The sequence below is a fragment of the Notothenia coriiceps genome, unplaced genomic scaffold, assembly GCF_000735185.1.
Source record: "Notothenia coriiceps isolate Sejong01 unplaced genomic scaffold, NC01 NC01_scaffold00015389, whole genome shotgun sequence".
In the NCBI taxonomy this organism is placed as follows: domain Eukaryota; kingdom Metazoa; phylum Chordata; class Actinopteri; order Perciformes; family Nototheniidae; genus Notothenia; species Notothenia coriiceps.
Window position 1 is genome coordinate 47,244 of NW_011348090.1, and position 11,903 is coordinate 59,146.

Below are 11,903 nucleotides of genomic sequence, written 5' to 3' on the forward strand. Positions count from 1 at the left end.
TACTTGGCAGAAGATTGGATCAATCTGTCTATCACCTTCTATCATGGGCCACTTCTGATTGGTTAACAATGGCTGGTACATGTGGAGCACAGCACTTCTGATTGGTGTGGATGACTGACACACAAGAAGAAAAAAAAAAGAAATTGTAAAAAAAAAAAATGTAAAAAAAGATCGCAGGCTTTGCGATTTGATAATCGCATCATTTCAAATCGCGATTTCGATTTTAAATCGATTAATCGTTCAGCCCTAGTTGTGACTCAATGCTTATATTGATCCACCCTAGTTTTTCCATCGTGTCTTGCATTTGCCTCTTTAAAAAGGGCCTAATAGAGCTCTTTAAACAAATATATAAATGAAGTGGAGAGAGAAACACACACATAGAAATATGAACATATAATATGATTGATGGCGAGGCAAGCGTAGCCATCCAGAAGGAAAAAGGAGAAAGAAAGATCTAACAAGGGATTTGAGACTTTCCAGTGTTTTCTGAAATGACCCGAGGGTGGAGACCTCCTCAAACAGAAGATGCGATTTAACTCATCAAAGACTCAGCCTCCTCTACGTGTCAAGCCAGAAATATCCTGACTCTAACAGCATTGTCAAGGCTTCCCAGAAACACTTGCAGTCCTTGTGCGGAGTGTTTGTGTTGAAGTCTGGTCTGCTATGGAAGCCCCTGGGACAGGTACAGTTTCTGCCCAAGGCGACTGCTGCAAGTAACCCCTTCCCCTTTCCCGCTCCTCTCTCTTTTTAATATCCAACAACGTTTTTACACAGTGGTGGGAGTAGGTTAAAGTGGCACTGTCAATTGTGTAGGTGGCATGTGTCCTCTTCGCCACGGGCTCAGGCCACACTGAGCAGCACAGACAGGAAGTTCCCTCGGGAAGGCATTCATCTAGCAGGAGCCATTTCAGGCAGTGGCCGTGCCATGGTCTGTGGCATCGAAACCAGCAAAAAAGGAAATAGCTGGGGGTGAAGCAAGAGATAGAGATATACAAAGGGATGTGCAGTTAGAGGGAAAATAGGGTGAGAAGCTGAAGAAGAAGGTAAAAGATCAATTTGGTCATTTAGTTGACTTTTTCTCCAGAGCAGCTTTCAAAGAGAGAGCAGGTGGACATTTGGTGTCACGTTCAAGAACTCTTCGACTAGACACCAGACGGCTTGCATGTTTCAAACCTGTGAACTTTGCTCCCTTTTAAAGCCAGAGAAAACAAAATGGGCAGATTTCACAGGCTCTATCCCTGTATCTTCCCCTGGTCGAGTTTTTTCAAAGAGTCCTGAGAGACTGAGCCGGCCTGTTAGCGTGCTCAGCTGGAGACTCCGTCCTCTCCTCTGCACGCCACTCCAGCTCTCATTGTTAAAACCTTTTCAACTGTAGACAGACCGCAAAAAAAGGTTATGCTTGAAATGTAAAAGAAAGTACTTGAAAGAAAGCTAGCATTGGTTAATTAGCACTAATGACAGTAGTATTGGACACATTGAAACTATGACGTGATTGTAGCAGGTTAGGTCAGCAGCCTGAGGTCCGTTGGGGCATTTTGATGACATCACCACCCGTCTCCACATCCCAATCTTCTGGCAGTCTGAGAGGAGACTTTTCTGCTTGCTTGTAGCCTCAGTTGCATCCACACACAGCCCTTTCCACACAATGTCTCTTCCAACAGCTTGTCAAAGTGTGTTTTCAAGGGCATTTCCCTTCAGATTGCTCTGTGAAAGGCTTATAAACAAGCCAGCCCTGAAAAGCGAGGGTGGATGGTGGGAGGGGAGTGTGTGAGTCTAAGAGTAAAGCAAAAAAAAAATCTCCATGCTCAGCTTTATGCGCTTGTTTCTGCCAATGTTGTTGTTTTTTTCCATTAATTTATTATGAGATTGACTTAGGGATTTTCAGGACCTCAGTTTGTAATAAAAAACAAGGAGAGAAAGTGGAGAGAACTGAGGGTAACCTTATTGTTAGTGTGGAGTCAATCCTGTTTCTATTATACCTGGCATTAGATTCACAGTCTTCTTAAAACTCAATATATCACATTTTGTGTGTTTCAGTTTTTGCACCACTGGAGTTTCGGCCACAGCTGAAACCAGAAGGATAGACACATCTGAGTGTTTGTTCCCTATGATTTCAAAGCACTATAAGGGATGTTTTTTGTGATGGACAATCAGAGATAATGATATATTCGGAAAGTTTTAGTCACACGCAATCGAAAAATAAGAGTATCATAGTTGAAAGACTTTTGGTTTCTAATGAAGAGCTGAGGAGATAAAGGAGAAGGACACTGTAGTGGTTATATGGATGGAATCTTACGCCACCAGGATGCCCCACTGACATCATTAAAGCAACTCACCCCACACACTCTTGGAAAATGAAAGGAAATTCAATTAGCCATTATCCTGTAACTGCCTCGTGTAGCCAGAGTTTCCACTGTTCAGCAAAAGTTTTAATATCACATGGTCCCACTGTCAGTAAAAAAACAACTATACAAGAAGGAAAAGCTTCAAAGACATATTTGCTTGTTGATTCAAAAGAAAATGACTGTGGAGGATTGTCCGTTGGGGTTTCCATTGTCTTTCTAAGGGGGACATTTTCAATATATATTTTGGTAAACAAGTCAAGTTAATTTGAATTGTAAAAGTAAATGTCTTAAAAGTGGAATTTTAATTATGATTCTGCACGTCACTTCACTTTTCATAGCAGTTGAAATAGCGCAGCTTGATTGCAGAAAACATCTCAAGGGAAATCTACGGCATCTGATGACCTACTTCAGCCATCATCCAATAAAAAGTTAGAGGTCTCACTTTATCTGTCATCATTAGGCATGTAATTGCACACACACACACACACACACACACACACACACACACACACACACACACACACACACACACACACACACACACACACACACACACACACACACACACACACACACCTCTTTTATCACATCTTGCCAGACTCTGACAAACAACTGTAATCTTCTGAGAAGCGCGTCTACTGACACAGTCCATTCTCAAAAACACCAATTTCCAAATGCTCTTTTCTCAGTTTTCTTATAATGCTATTACAGAGGACAAAGATAAGCTTCACAGTGTGAGAGTGACAGCGGGACACAGAGAGAAAAATAAAGAAATAAAAACGACAGTGAAGAAAAGATGGAGAGTGGGTTCTGTCTGTGAAGAACAGTCCTGCTGTGTGAGAGTGTGTGTGAGTGTTTATAATTAGTGTACTCAAGATGGATCCTCTGAACGCAAATGTATCTGTTTATGTGACTAAAATTAATGTTCTCTAGAAGAAAATCTGACGTTACAGCTTGCAATTTTTGAAAATCTTGTGTTGATGTTTCAGCCGTTCAGCAATCTGAAGCGGGCATTTATATCATATTAAATGGACTGGCAGAGTTCACGTGAAACACAGCAGTTTTGGGGAAATATGAAAAAGGTCTACTGTAAAGCACTCTAAATGTCCTTATGGTGAAAGGTGCTGTATAAACTTGCCTTGCCTTACTGTGATTAAGGTGCAATTTATTTGGTATTATTAGTCATATGCTTAATATTTCAATGACCGCATTAAGCTTTCATGATTCTTTTCTCTTCTGTACTGACAAGCAAAGATGCATGACTCTGTATTTTGATTTGATTAATAGTCAGATCATCAGTTCACCGGTAATTCAACCGTTTTCAGTCCAAACAACCGTCTGAATAGACGATAAGTTAAACTAATGGCGATGTAAATGGTTCTTTTAAGCAGTCTTTAGTCACCTTTCCGTCATCCTGTCAAACTGAAATCCTCTATCAGATTAGATTTCTGCACATTTCAACAGTAATATTATTAGTGAACTTCAGCATGCTCACTCAAGCGATTCAAAAGGTTAATTTATTTGCAAATAATTCTCCTTCGGTGAACGATTACTATAAATCATCCACTCCACCAAGAACTTCCCTGTCACTTCCGTCCAGAGACTTGATTTCGCTGCCAGTGGAGGCTGAAATAATGTGCATATGAGATCACTTTCATGTGTGTGAGTGTGTGTGACAGTCTGACAGGGAGCTTATACAGGGTATATGCAGGAATCCTGAAGTCAAGTGTAATACCTTTAGTTTTAAGACCTTTTTTAAGACCCTTTCCATACATTTTAAGACCTCATCGCCACTTGGAGTTTTAGCCGGTTACCTTGGCGACACACTTTACCTCACATTCACTATATGCAGTATTGATTGTCCTTCTTCCTTGTCTTCCAACCATTTGGTCGAAAACTTGCATTTCTCCATAACGATGTTGTTTAGCAACCGGCGTAAACGGACCTTCGCCGTCAAATCCAACGGGATGCCATAAATAAACTACACAGAATCACACTACACACCTACATTCAAGCAAACTGTAGAATACTCTCTTTGGACAATTGATATACTTATTGAAAACAAGCTACAAAATGTAATACCTTGGAAAATGCTGTTTAATACTTTTTAATAGCCTTAATTTTTGCTACATTTATTTATCAACTTTTAATACATTTTAAGACCCCGCGGACACCCTGTCATAACATAACCCAGACAGATGGCATCTTGCTGTTAGTGAAGTTGAACTTTTATTGAACTATTTGGCAAATTAAAAAGGAATCTATTAGGTTGAATGAGGCTAAATCGTATTAGTGAAGAAATCAAGTGGCAGATTCAGCAGCTCATGCTTCATGCCTCCACTCTCACCTGTTGTAGATGTCGTCGTCCTCCCCCCCCCAGCCCCAGTACTCGTTGGGGAAGCCGTTTATCTTCAGAAACTGTTTTTTACTGAGTCCTGAAACTCCTCCAAAGTAGCCGGCGTATGGCAGCCTGCAGGAGGGAGAGAAAAGGAGTTATGATGAGTTATGAAAGGAAGTAGTGAAAGGTCATATAAGTGGCCTTATCAAACAAGACCCTTCAGAGAGAAGAAAGATCAACTCTCTGCTCAGCTGCAAGTCTGTCTAAACAAGTTGATGAGAGAAAAATAAATGCATTTCTTTATATAGAAAAAAGGTATAAATGTCTTGAGTCCTTTATGTGAAAGCATATTTAAGGCTGCCAAAGGGTAAAGTGAAAACCCAATTAAAATATTCCTTTTACCATATTAATAAATAAAGGTTCTTTGCAGTAACAGTGTTTATGCTAAATGTGGACTCAACAGCAACAATGACCCTGAAATGGGCAAGCGTCATAATTAATGTTAATCTGAAATCACCCATGAATCTCAGGTTTTAATATGTGGCGTTTAAACACACCACCATTTACATTTGAATAACCTCTTGTGGCAATCAGATCTCTTCCTAATGTGTCTTTGATGTGTTTTAAAGTGGATAATGTATGGGTGCCTTTCTACACTAAATGGATAATCCACATCCATATAATCTGCTCAACGCATTATGAAATAACCGTGTGTGAAGAGGGACCGCATTATCCCCACATCACCGTACAGCAGACCTCTGGTGCTTAGAACACAGCCGGCTTTAAACCAAGTTACATTTATAGCTTTGATGATAGAAGTTTCCAAAGTTCGGCTTTGGTCATTTAAAAAAAAAAGAAAAGAAAAGCACAACATGTAATTTGATAAATGTCCAATCATGATATTAGTGTTTATAAGAGAATCAACAATGAAAAATGAAGATGAGAAAATAAGAGATACATAAAATAAAAGGGAAGACAGAAGGTCAGAAAGAACAATGAAATGATGGAAGAGTTTAGCAGCCTTGTGTGTGTGTGCGTGCGTGCGTGCGTGCGTGCGTGCGTTCGTGCGTGCGTGTGTGCGTGTGTAAAAGGCAGACAGGCATTTTATTTTTTCCTCAAAAGTCGTGAGACCAGTGCAGTGGAACGGACGTCAGCTGCGAGTGTCATGACAGCGCCTGAAGTCTAACCAGAGGCTGATTCATGTGTGCTTCTGTGCTTGTGTGTGTGTGTGTGTGTGTGTGTGTGTGTGTGTGTGTGTGTGTGTGTGTGTGTGTGTGTGTGTGTGTGTGTGTGTGTGTTTGTGTGTACATGTGTGTATAAAATCGAGAATATGTGTTGTCAAAAGTATGACAGCTCCCTGTTGAAAGATGACAAGAAGAAAGTAATGAGACCATATGTTTCTGCACAACTCCTCCCAGCAACAATATGCGGAGGGCGGTGTGTGTGTGTGTGTGTGTGTGTGTGTGTGTGTGTGTGTGTGTGTGTGTGTGTGTGTGTGTGTGCGTGTGTGTGTGTGTGTGTGTGTGTGTGTGTGTGCGCGCCGTGTGTGTGTGTGTGTGTGTGCGTGTGTGTGTGTGTGTGTGTGTGTGTGTGTGTGTGTGTGTGTGTGTGTGTGTGTTTTTGACACAGTAGTAGTAGTAGAAGAATACTTAAACAGTTTTTCCAGAATCAGCTTTTTTTTACAAGTTTTATATCAGTTTTATTTTTTATGGAAGATCTGAAACTAACCAAACACTGAATTTAAGTTTTAATCTGTATCCTAAACAGGTAGAAACGTTTTTTGGCCTCTTGTTCTTGGCCTCATGTGTCCTGTTACAAATGTCATATTTCACATATTGCCTCTCTTTAAATCTTCCCAAAACATGTTAACACATTCACTGAACAAAGTGCTAACGTTGCCAGAAGAAGGTCACGGCCAAGCATAAATGTGCCCTCCGTAAATATGCAAACGGCCTGTAGCACACTCATAATGTGCTCACCCAGGGAACAAGTGTTTAAACATCCACAGAATATAATGGTAATAAAACATAACACACTGTGTAAGATCCTTAAAGAGCATAATTTGTGAAATGCTTTTGTGGAAAGGACTTCAAGGTGACCCTCTCTCCGGAGAGAGCAGCCAGGTGTTGTGAGGTGCTAAGGTAATGGAACAGCACTTAATGTGACCTGACTTTCACTGGCAATATTTTCAGACTAAAAAACACTTATAGTTCTTTTTAAATTTGACAGTAGCTAAGGTCGTCTTCCTGAAATGACTCAGCTAAAATATAACATTTCATCTTTGCCAAAGGCTATCGTCAATTACCTTATTTGTGTTGATTGTTCGCTAGCTTCCTAGATGTTAAAATAAAGTTGGTAGATTGACTCAGACCACTTTGCCCTTTGGAACAATGTCCAAATATGATCTCTTTGCAACCATGTGACCTTCAGCTCACTAAAAACACAAGGCTTTATTTGTATTCCATTTTCCATAAAATGTTTAGCAATCCAAAAACTCCACAGGAACCTCTTAACAGTTTGTGATTCTTTGCTAATGTTAGCTATAACCGTGCTCACCACCTGGTGTTATATTGGTTGCCAGATAGCATTAGCTTATTGAGCACTTCATCAGCAGCTCCTGAGGAGTTTTCAGCAGGATAACTGTTATCCTGCTGAAAACTCCTCAGGAGCTGCTGATGAAGTGCTCAATAAGCTAATGCTATCTGGCAACCAATATAACACCAGGTGGTGAGCACGGTTATNTTTTGTTTTTTTAATTGCATTACAGAAAATAAAGAACTTTATCACAATATTCTAATTTTCTGAGACAGTCCTGTATAACACCAGGTGGTGAGCACGGTTATAGCTAACATTAGCAAAGAATCACAAACTGTTAAGAGGTTCCTGTGGAGTTTTTGGTAGCTATAACCGTGCTCACCACCTGGTGTTATACAGGACTGTCTCAGAAANGTTTTACGGGGCGTGGTTTACATTCCGCCCAGCCAATCAGACACAGGAACCTTTTTCTCCCACGGAAGTACCTGTTCTCGAGCAGGGACGGAAAAGGGGGTAAAAAAGGTTCTGATGAACTAATTTTAGTTCCGGCTCTTTTTGGTGTGAACGCGACATTTCGGAACTATGTCGGAACTAAAGTGGGAAAAGCACTGCGGTGTGAACACGACTAATGCTACCTGGTACTAGGGTTGCCAGAAACTGACCATGATCAAAATCGATTATTCGGCAGCCCTGGCAAATAATAATCGATTATTCGACCGACCGCCCCCCCCCGCGGGAGAGAAAAAAAAAGTCAGACAAAAGGAATTCCGTTGTTTGTTTCATTTAACTTCCTTTGGACTTGTACGTTCGAAATAGTTCCACGAGGAGGAACTCTTTTTACCTGCCGCTTTGTTCATCTTTAGTCGCACGTGTGAGGGAGAGGGGGGGTGGGGGCGGGGTCGGTGTGTAGCGTGCTGCAGCAGCAGTCTGCTCTGCACGCAGGCTTCCTCCAAGTTTACAGTAAAACAAACTGGTGGTGTGACCAATGGCCATTTACAATTATTAATACTATTACTATTATTAGCATTAGTCTATATTTTGGTTGAAACTAAGCCAGAAAAAAAAAAAAAACATAAACAAAAATATATCAATAAAATCGATTTTTAAAAATAATATTCGATTATGGAGACTGTAACGAATATTCGAATAATCGAATAATCACTGGCATCCCTAATTGATATGTTGTAATCTTTGACTTTAATATCTGCACTCTTCTCACGTATTTCTGCTGTAGACAGCAATTTCCCCCGTGATAAATAAAGTCTTATCTTATGTTAAAGTAAGATCTGTTTTAATGAAACAATTAGCCTTACACATGTACCCCATATTTCATGTGATTAGCTGATATAGATGCAGGTAGACGAACTTGAACCGGGTTACATCAGCCCCTGATGCTGCTGCTCATTTCAAGCCTTTCAGTGCAGTTGCAGCATGTTACGTGGATGGCAGACTAACATGAGATGAATGGAGAGGGGGGACGGAAACATGTTTCCCCTTACTCCTGTTGTATTTTCTGAGAAATGTGAGCAGATATCTTTGCAAACCAAATGATCTTCCTCAGCCAAACATAAAAAAGCCTTGTCTTTCAAATGTTTTCATTTCTGGCGTTTTTTACTCGGCTTGTTTTGGTGCACAGACATAACAACAGGTGGATCTAAACATATTTAGCGAAATGGAAGTAGAAATGCTAATATCATTTAATATTTACTCCCCCACTATTTCCCTGTAAGATCCAGTGTATTACTTGTTCTATTGCTGCCACTAAAAGTGACTTTGTATTATTGTTATTTAGCCCTAATTGTAGTCACTACCCTTACCTGCATTTCCTTTGTGGATTTGAATGTGTGTCCATTATGGTTGCATATGCATGTATTTTTATCTGGACCTTTTATCCGCCATGTAAGCTTGATGTTAGAAATGAGCCAGTGCTGCTCAGAGCCGGATGTCTAACACTGCAACAAAGGTGGTTAGCAGGAATATAGTGTCCAGCTGGGACTGCTAGAGTTTGAGCATGAGGCGCCCTTCATGCTGGAGAGGTCAGATGAGATGATGCATGCTCGGGCTGCGAGAGGGAGACTCTTCTTCCTCTAGAGAGTGCCCCTCTTCTTTTTTTTTGTCTCAAGCCCCATATGTCTCTGAGAGCAGGTCTAGCGCAGCAGGTCAAAGCAACAAGCCACAGCAACCATCTGGCCCCATATTTTCCACATTGTAGGGTGGGTTTGATTCCCTGCGTTACACCTCCCTGACGCTCTCCTTTGGAATGGGGATGTTTTTTGTACAATTCTGCATTTTCTCTGAGTGACACATACTGGCCGACTCCCTGCAGGGCAGCTCTAACCTTTGCTGTCAATACTCTAGGCAGCCACTCTGTCATAATCATCATCATCACTTTTTTCATCCTCTCTCCGTCAGTCTTTGGTTCTGTCTTTCTGTCTGATTTCGCGGTTTGTGACCCTTTTCCTCTGTGGCTAATGCTGTCATTTCGATTTATTTGGGTTCAATGCTAGTCGCTTCTCCTCTCCCTCTGACTGATGCTGTCATGTCAGGGCGGCTGCTAACCGTACCCTGGTCTGTCCCTCTGTGGTCTCTACACCACACTGTATTTTCTAACCAAATGAAAAGTATATTTGCTTGTTTGGGCAACATGGTGATTGATGTTAACACATTGAATACATTTCTAGGGTTATGTCAGCTTTGTTCTCTTCAAATAATTTGGCCTTTCAAACTTTTCGGTACATTTCAACGTTTCAATCAATAAAACCTTTCCATTTGATGTATGTAACGAAAAGAGAGCATATTCGTTATTGGGAATGATCTCACTTCTTTGACCATAACATCTAAAAGGTTCTTCTTCAACCATTTCATTTCAGCTTTGAATTTTTGACACAACAACCCAAGACTTTTTATTTCCATAAGGACATCTTGGCCAGGATTCTTGCAATAAAACTAAAGTTCCTTGACGGTTTATATTTGTCCTACACTTATTTACTCACAATAAATTACTTGCCTTATTGTTTCAGCTCAGCAGAGGAGCATATCATTTCAGACTGTTGTGTTGATGTTGCCCTGATCTGCATCTATCGACTACTAAAAGTAATTGAATTGCCCGTCGTGGCCCGGCCTTTCGCTTCATTTGGGAGCTCCTCCATGTCCGGACTGCCAGAAAGTCATTACAGCAAATTAGTTATTCTGGCCCCTCGCCAGCTCTGTCACGCTCCTGCCTCCTCACTCTTTGTGCTCGGTGCCAAGCTCTCATAAAGCAGGAAACATGCTGCTGTTGCTGCTGCGAGTGTGATTGAAGACTGTAAGGTTATAAATTAGATATACACGGCCTGGTGTGTGTTTGTGTGTGTGTTTATGTGCATGGTTGACTGCAGGATCTAATCAAGCTTTGATGAGCCTCCTGTTTCCCAGGTGGCCGGGGAATGAAGGGATCATCATCTTTTATTAAGAACGCATGGCCGAGTGCATATAGTCACAAATGTTCATGAAGGCTCTGATGAACGCAATAGCTCTCTTCCTCCTTTTCTCTCATCTGTCACCTGGTTTTCTTCTACCAGTTGAGGGAGACAGTATCTGTCACGAATTTGAAGTTAAATTAAGTTATTTTCTTCATTTCAGAAACTTAAACTGCTCACACAATCCAAGACTATAAGCGAAATAAAAATAATCATAAGAAGTCTGATATGTTGAAAGAGATGCTAACGTTAGCCTAACATCTTAGCATCCAGGACCATCTTCCCACAAATTCTAAAATATTTGCAAAATGTTAAATATATTGACCATAGAGATGTCTGCCTTCTCTCAAATACATGTAGATGAGATTCTCTCAAAACTACTGTAGATGACACAACGCTCTCAAGAAACAAAATATATTTGAAAACACACATTTTTCTATCCAGAAATGATGACCAGGTTACTTAAGATAATCCACACACATTGTTGCAAGCAGCTTCATGTGGGAACTGTAAACTTTGTTCTGCATTTCACCTGCAACAGGGTCATGCGCAGCACGAGATGTAAACATTAATGGCGTCATCCTCCTTTGAGCTGTAACGTTTGCTGACTCAGAGCCTCCTGTCCATGATGCATCCTTCCTTTTGCGTAGTGATACGGTTGATGTGTGTAGATCTGTATCGGAAAATAGTTCCTATATCAACTGCTCATGCCAAATGCTATCTAGTTCCATTATATTCAGGAATAGGAAGATATGTATTCAACCAATATCTCCACGACTCTGCAACTCACAATCAAACCATCTAGCATGATAAATAGCAGGTAGAAGAAAACAATTGTATTTTCTTATTTTTTGGGAAACTGTTACTTGGTGATGACGGACCTGCTGTGTCTATGATTGCTGAGCTATGATTGGACAATTGCGGGTCGATGGGAGGTCAGCTACTTTTCCTCTGATACATTATGCTCATACGCCCACACAGGAAGCCACATGCAACTCAATCTCCATTAAGTGAGATAAGGTGAAATCTCTCTCTGACTCTCCTGTGGTCTCTCTTAAAGCGAGGCCAAATGATAGGATGAGAGGCCCTGCCTCTGTCTATCTGCTGGAGACTGATAAACCCTGTCACACACACACACACACACACACACACACACACACACACACACACACACACACACACACACACACACACACACACACGTACGAACACTAAAACTGTGCGCTG

The 11,903-nt window shown here is 41.0% G+C and overlaps 1 protein-coding gene across 1 annotated transcript in view; it reads right to left on the reverse strand.

Moving 5' to 3' along the window:
- The window catches only part of LOC104948903 (beta-1,4-galactosyltransferase 2), a 33,473-nt gene extending 22,518 nt beyond the window's left edge, over window positions 1-10,955 (reverse strand). Inside the window, exons 1-2 of the mRNA XM_010775138.1 lie at window positions 10,936-10,955; window positions 4,693-4,815 (exon numbers count right to left, since the gene is read on the reverse strand). Coding sequence (XP_010773440.1) covers window positions 4,693-4,815; window positions 10,936-10,955 — 143 coding nt within the window. The remainder of the gene's footprint in view (window positions 1-4,692; window positions 4,816-10,935) is intronic.
- Window positions 10,956-11,903: the final 948 nt, after the last annotated feature.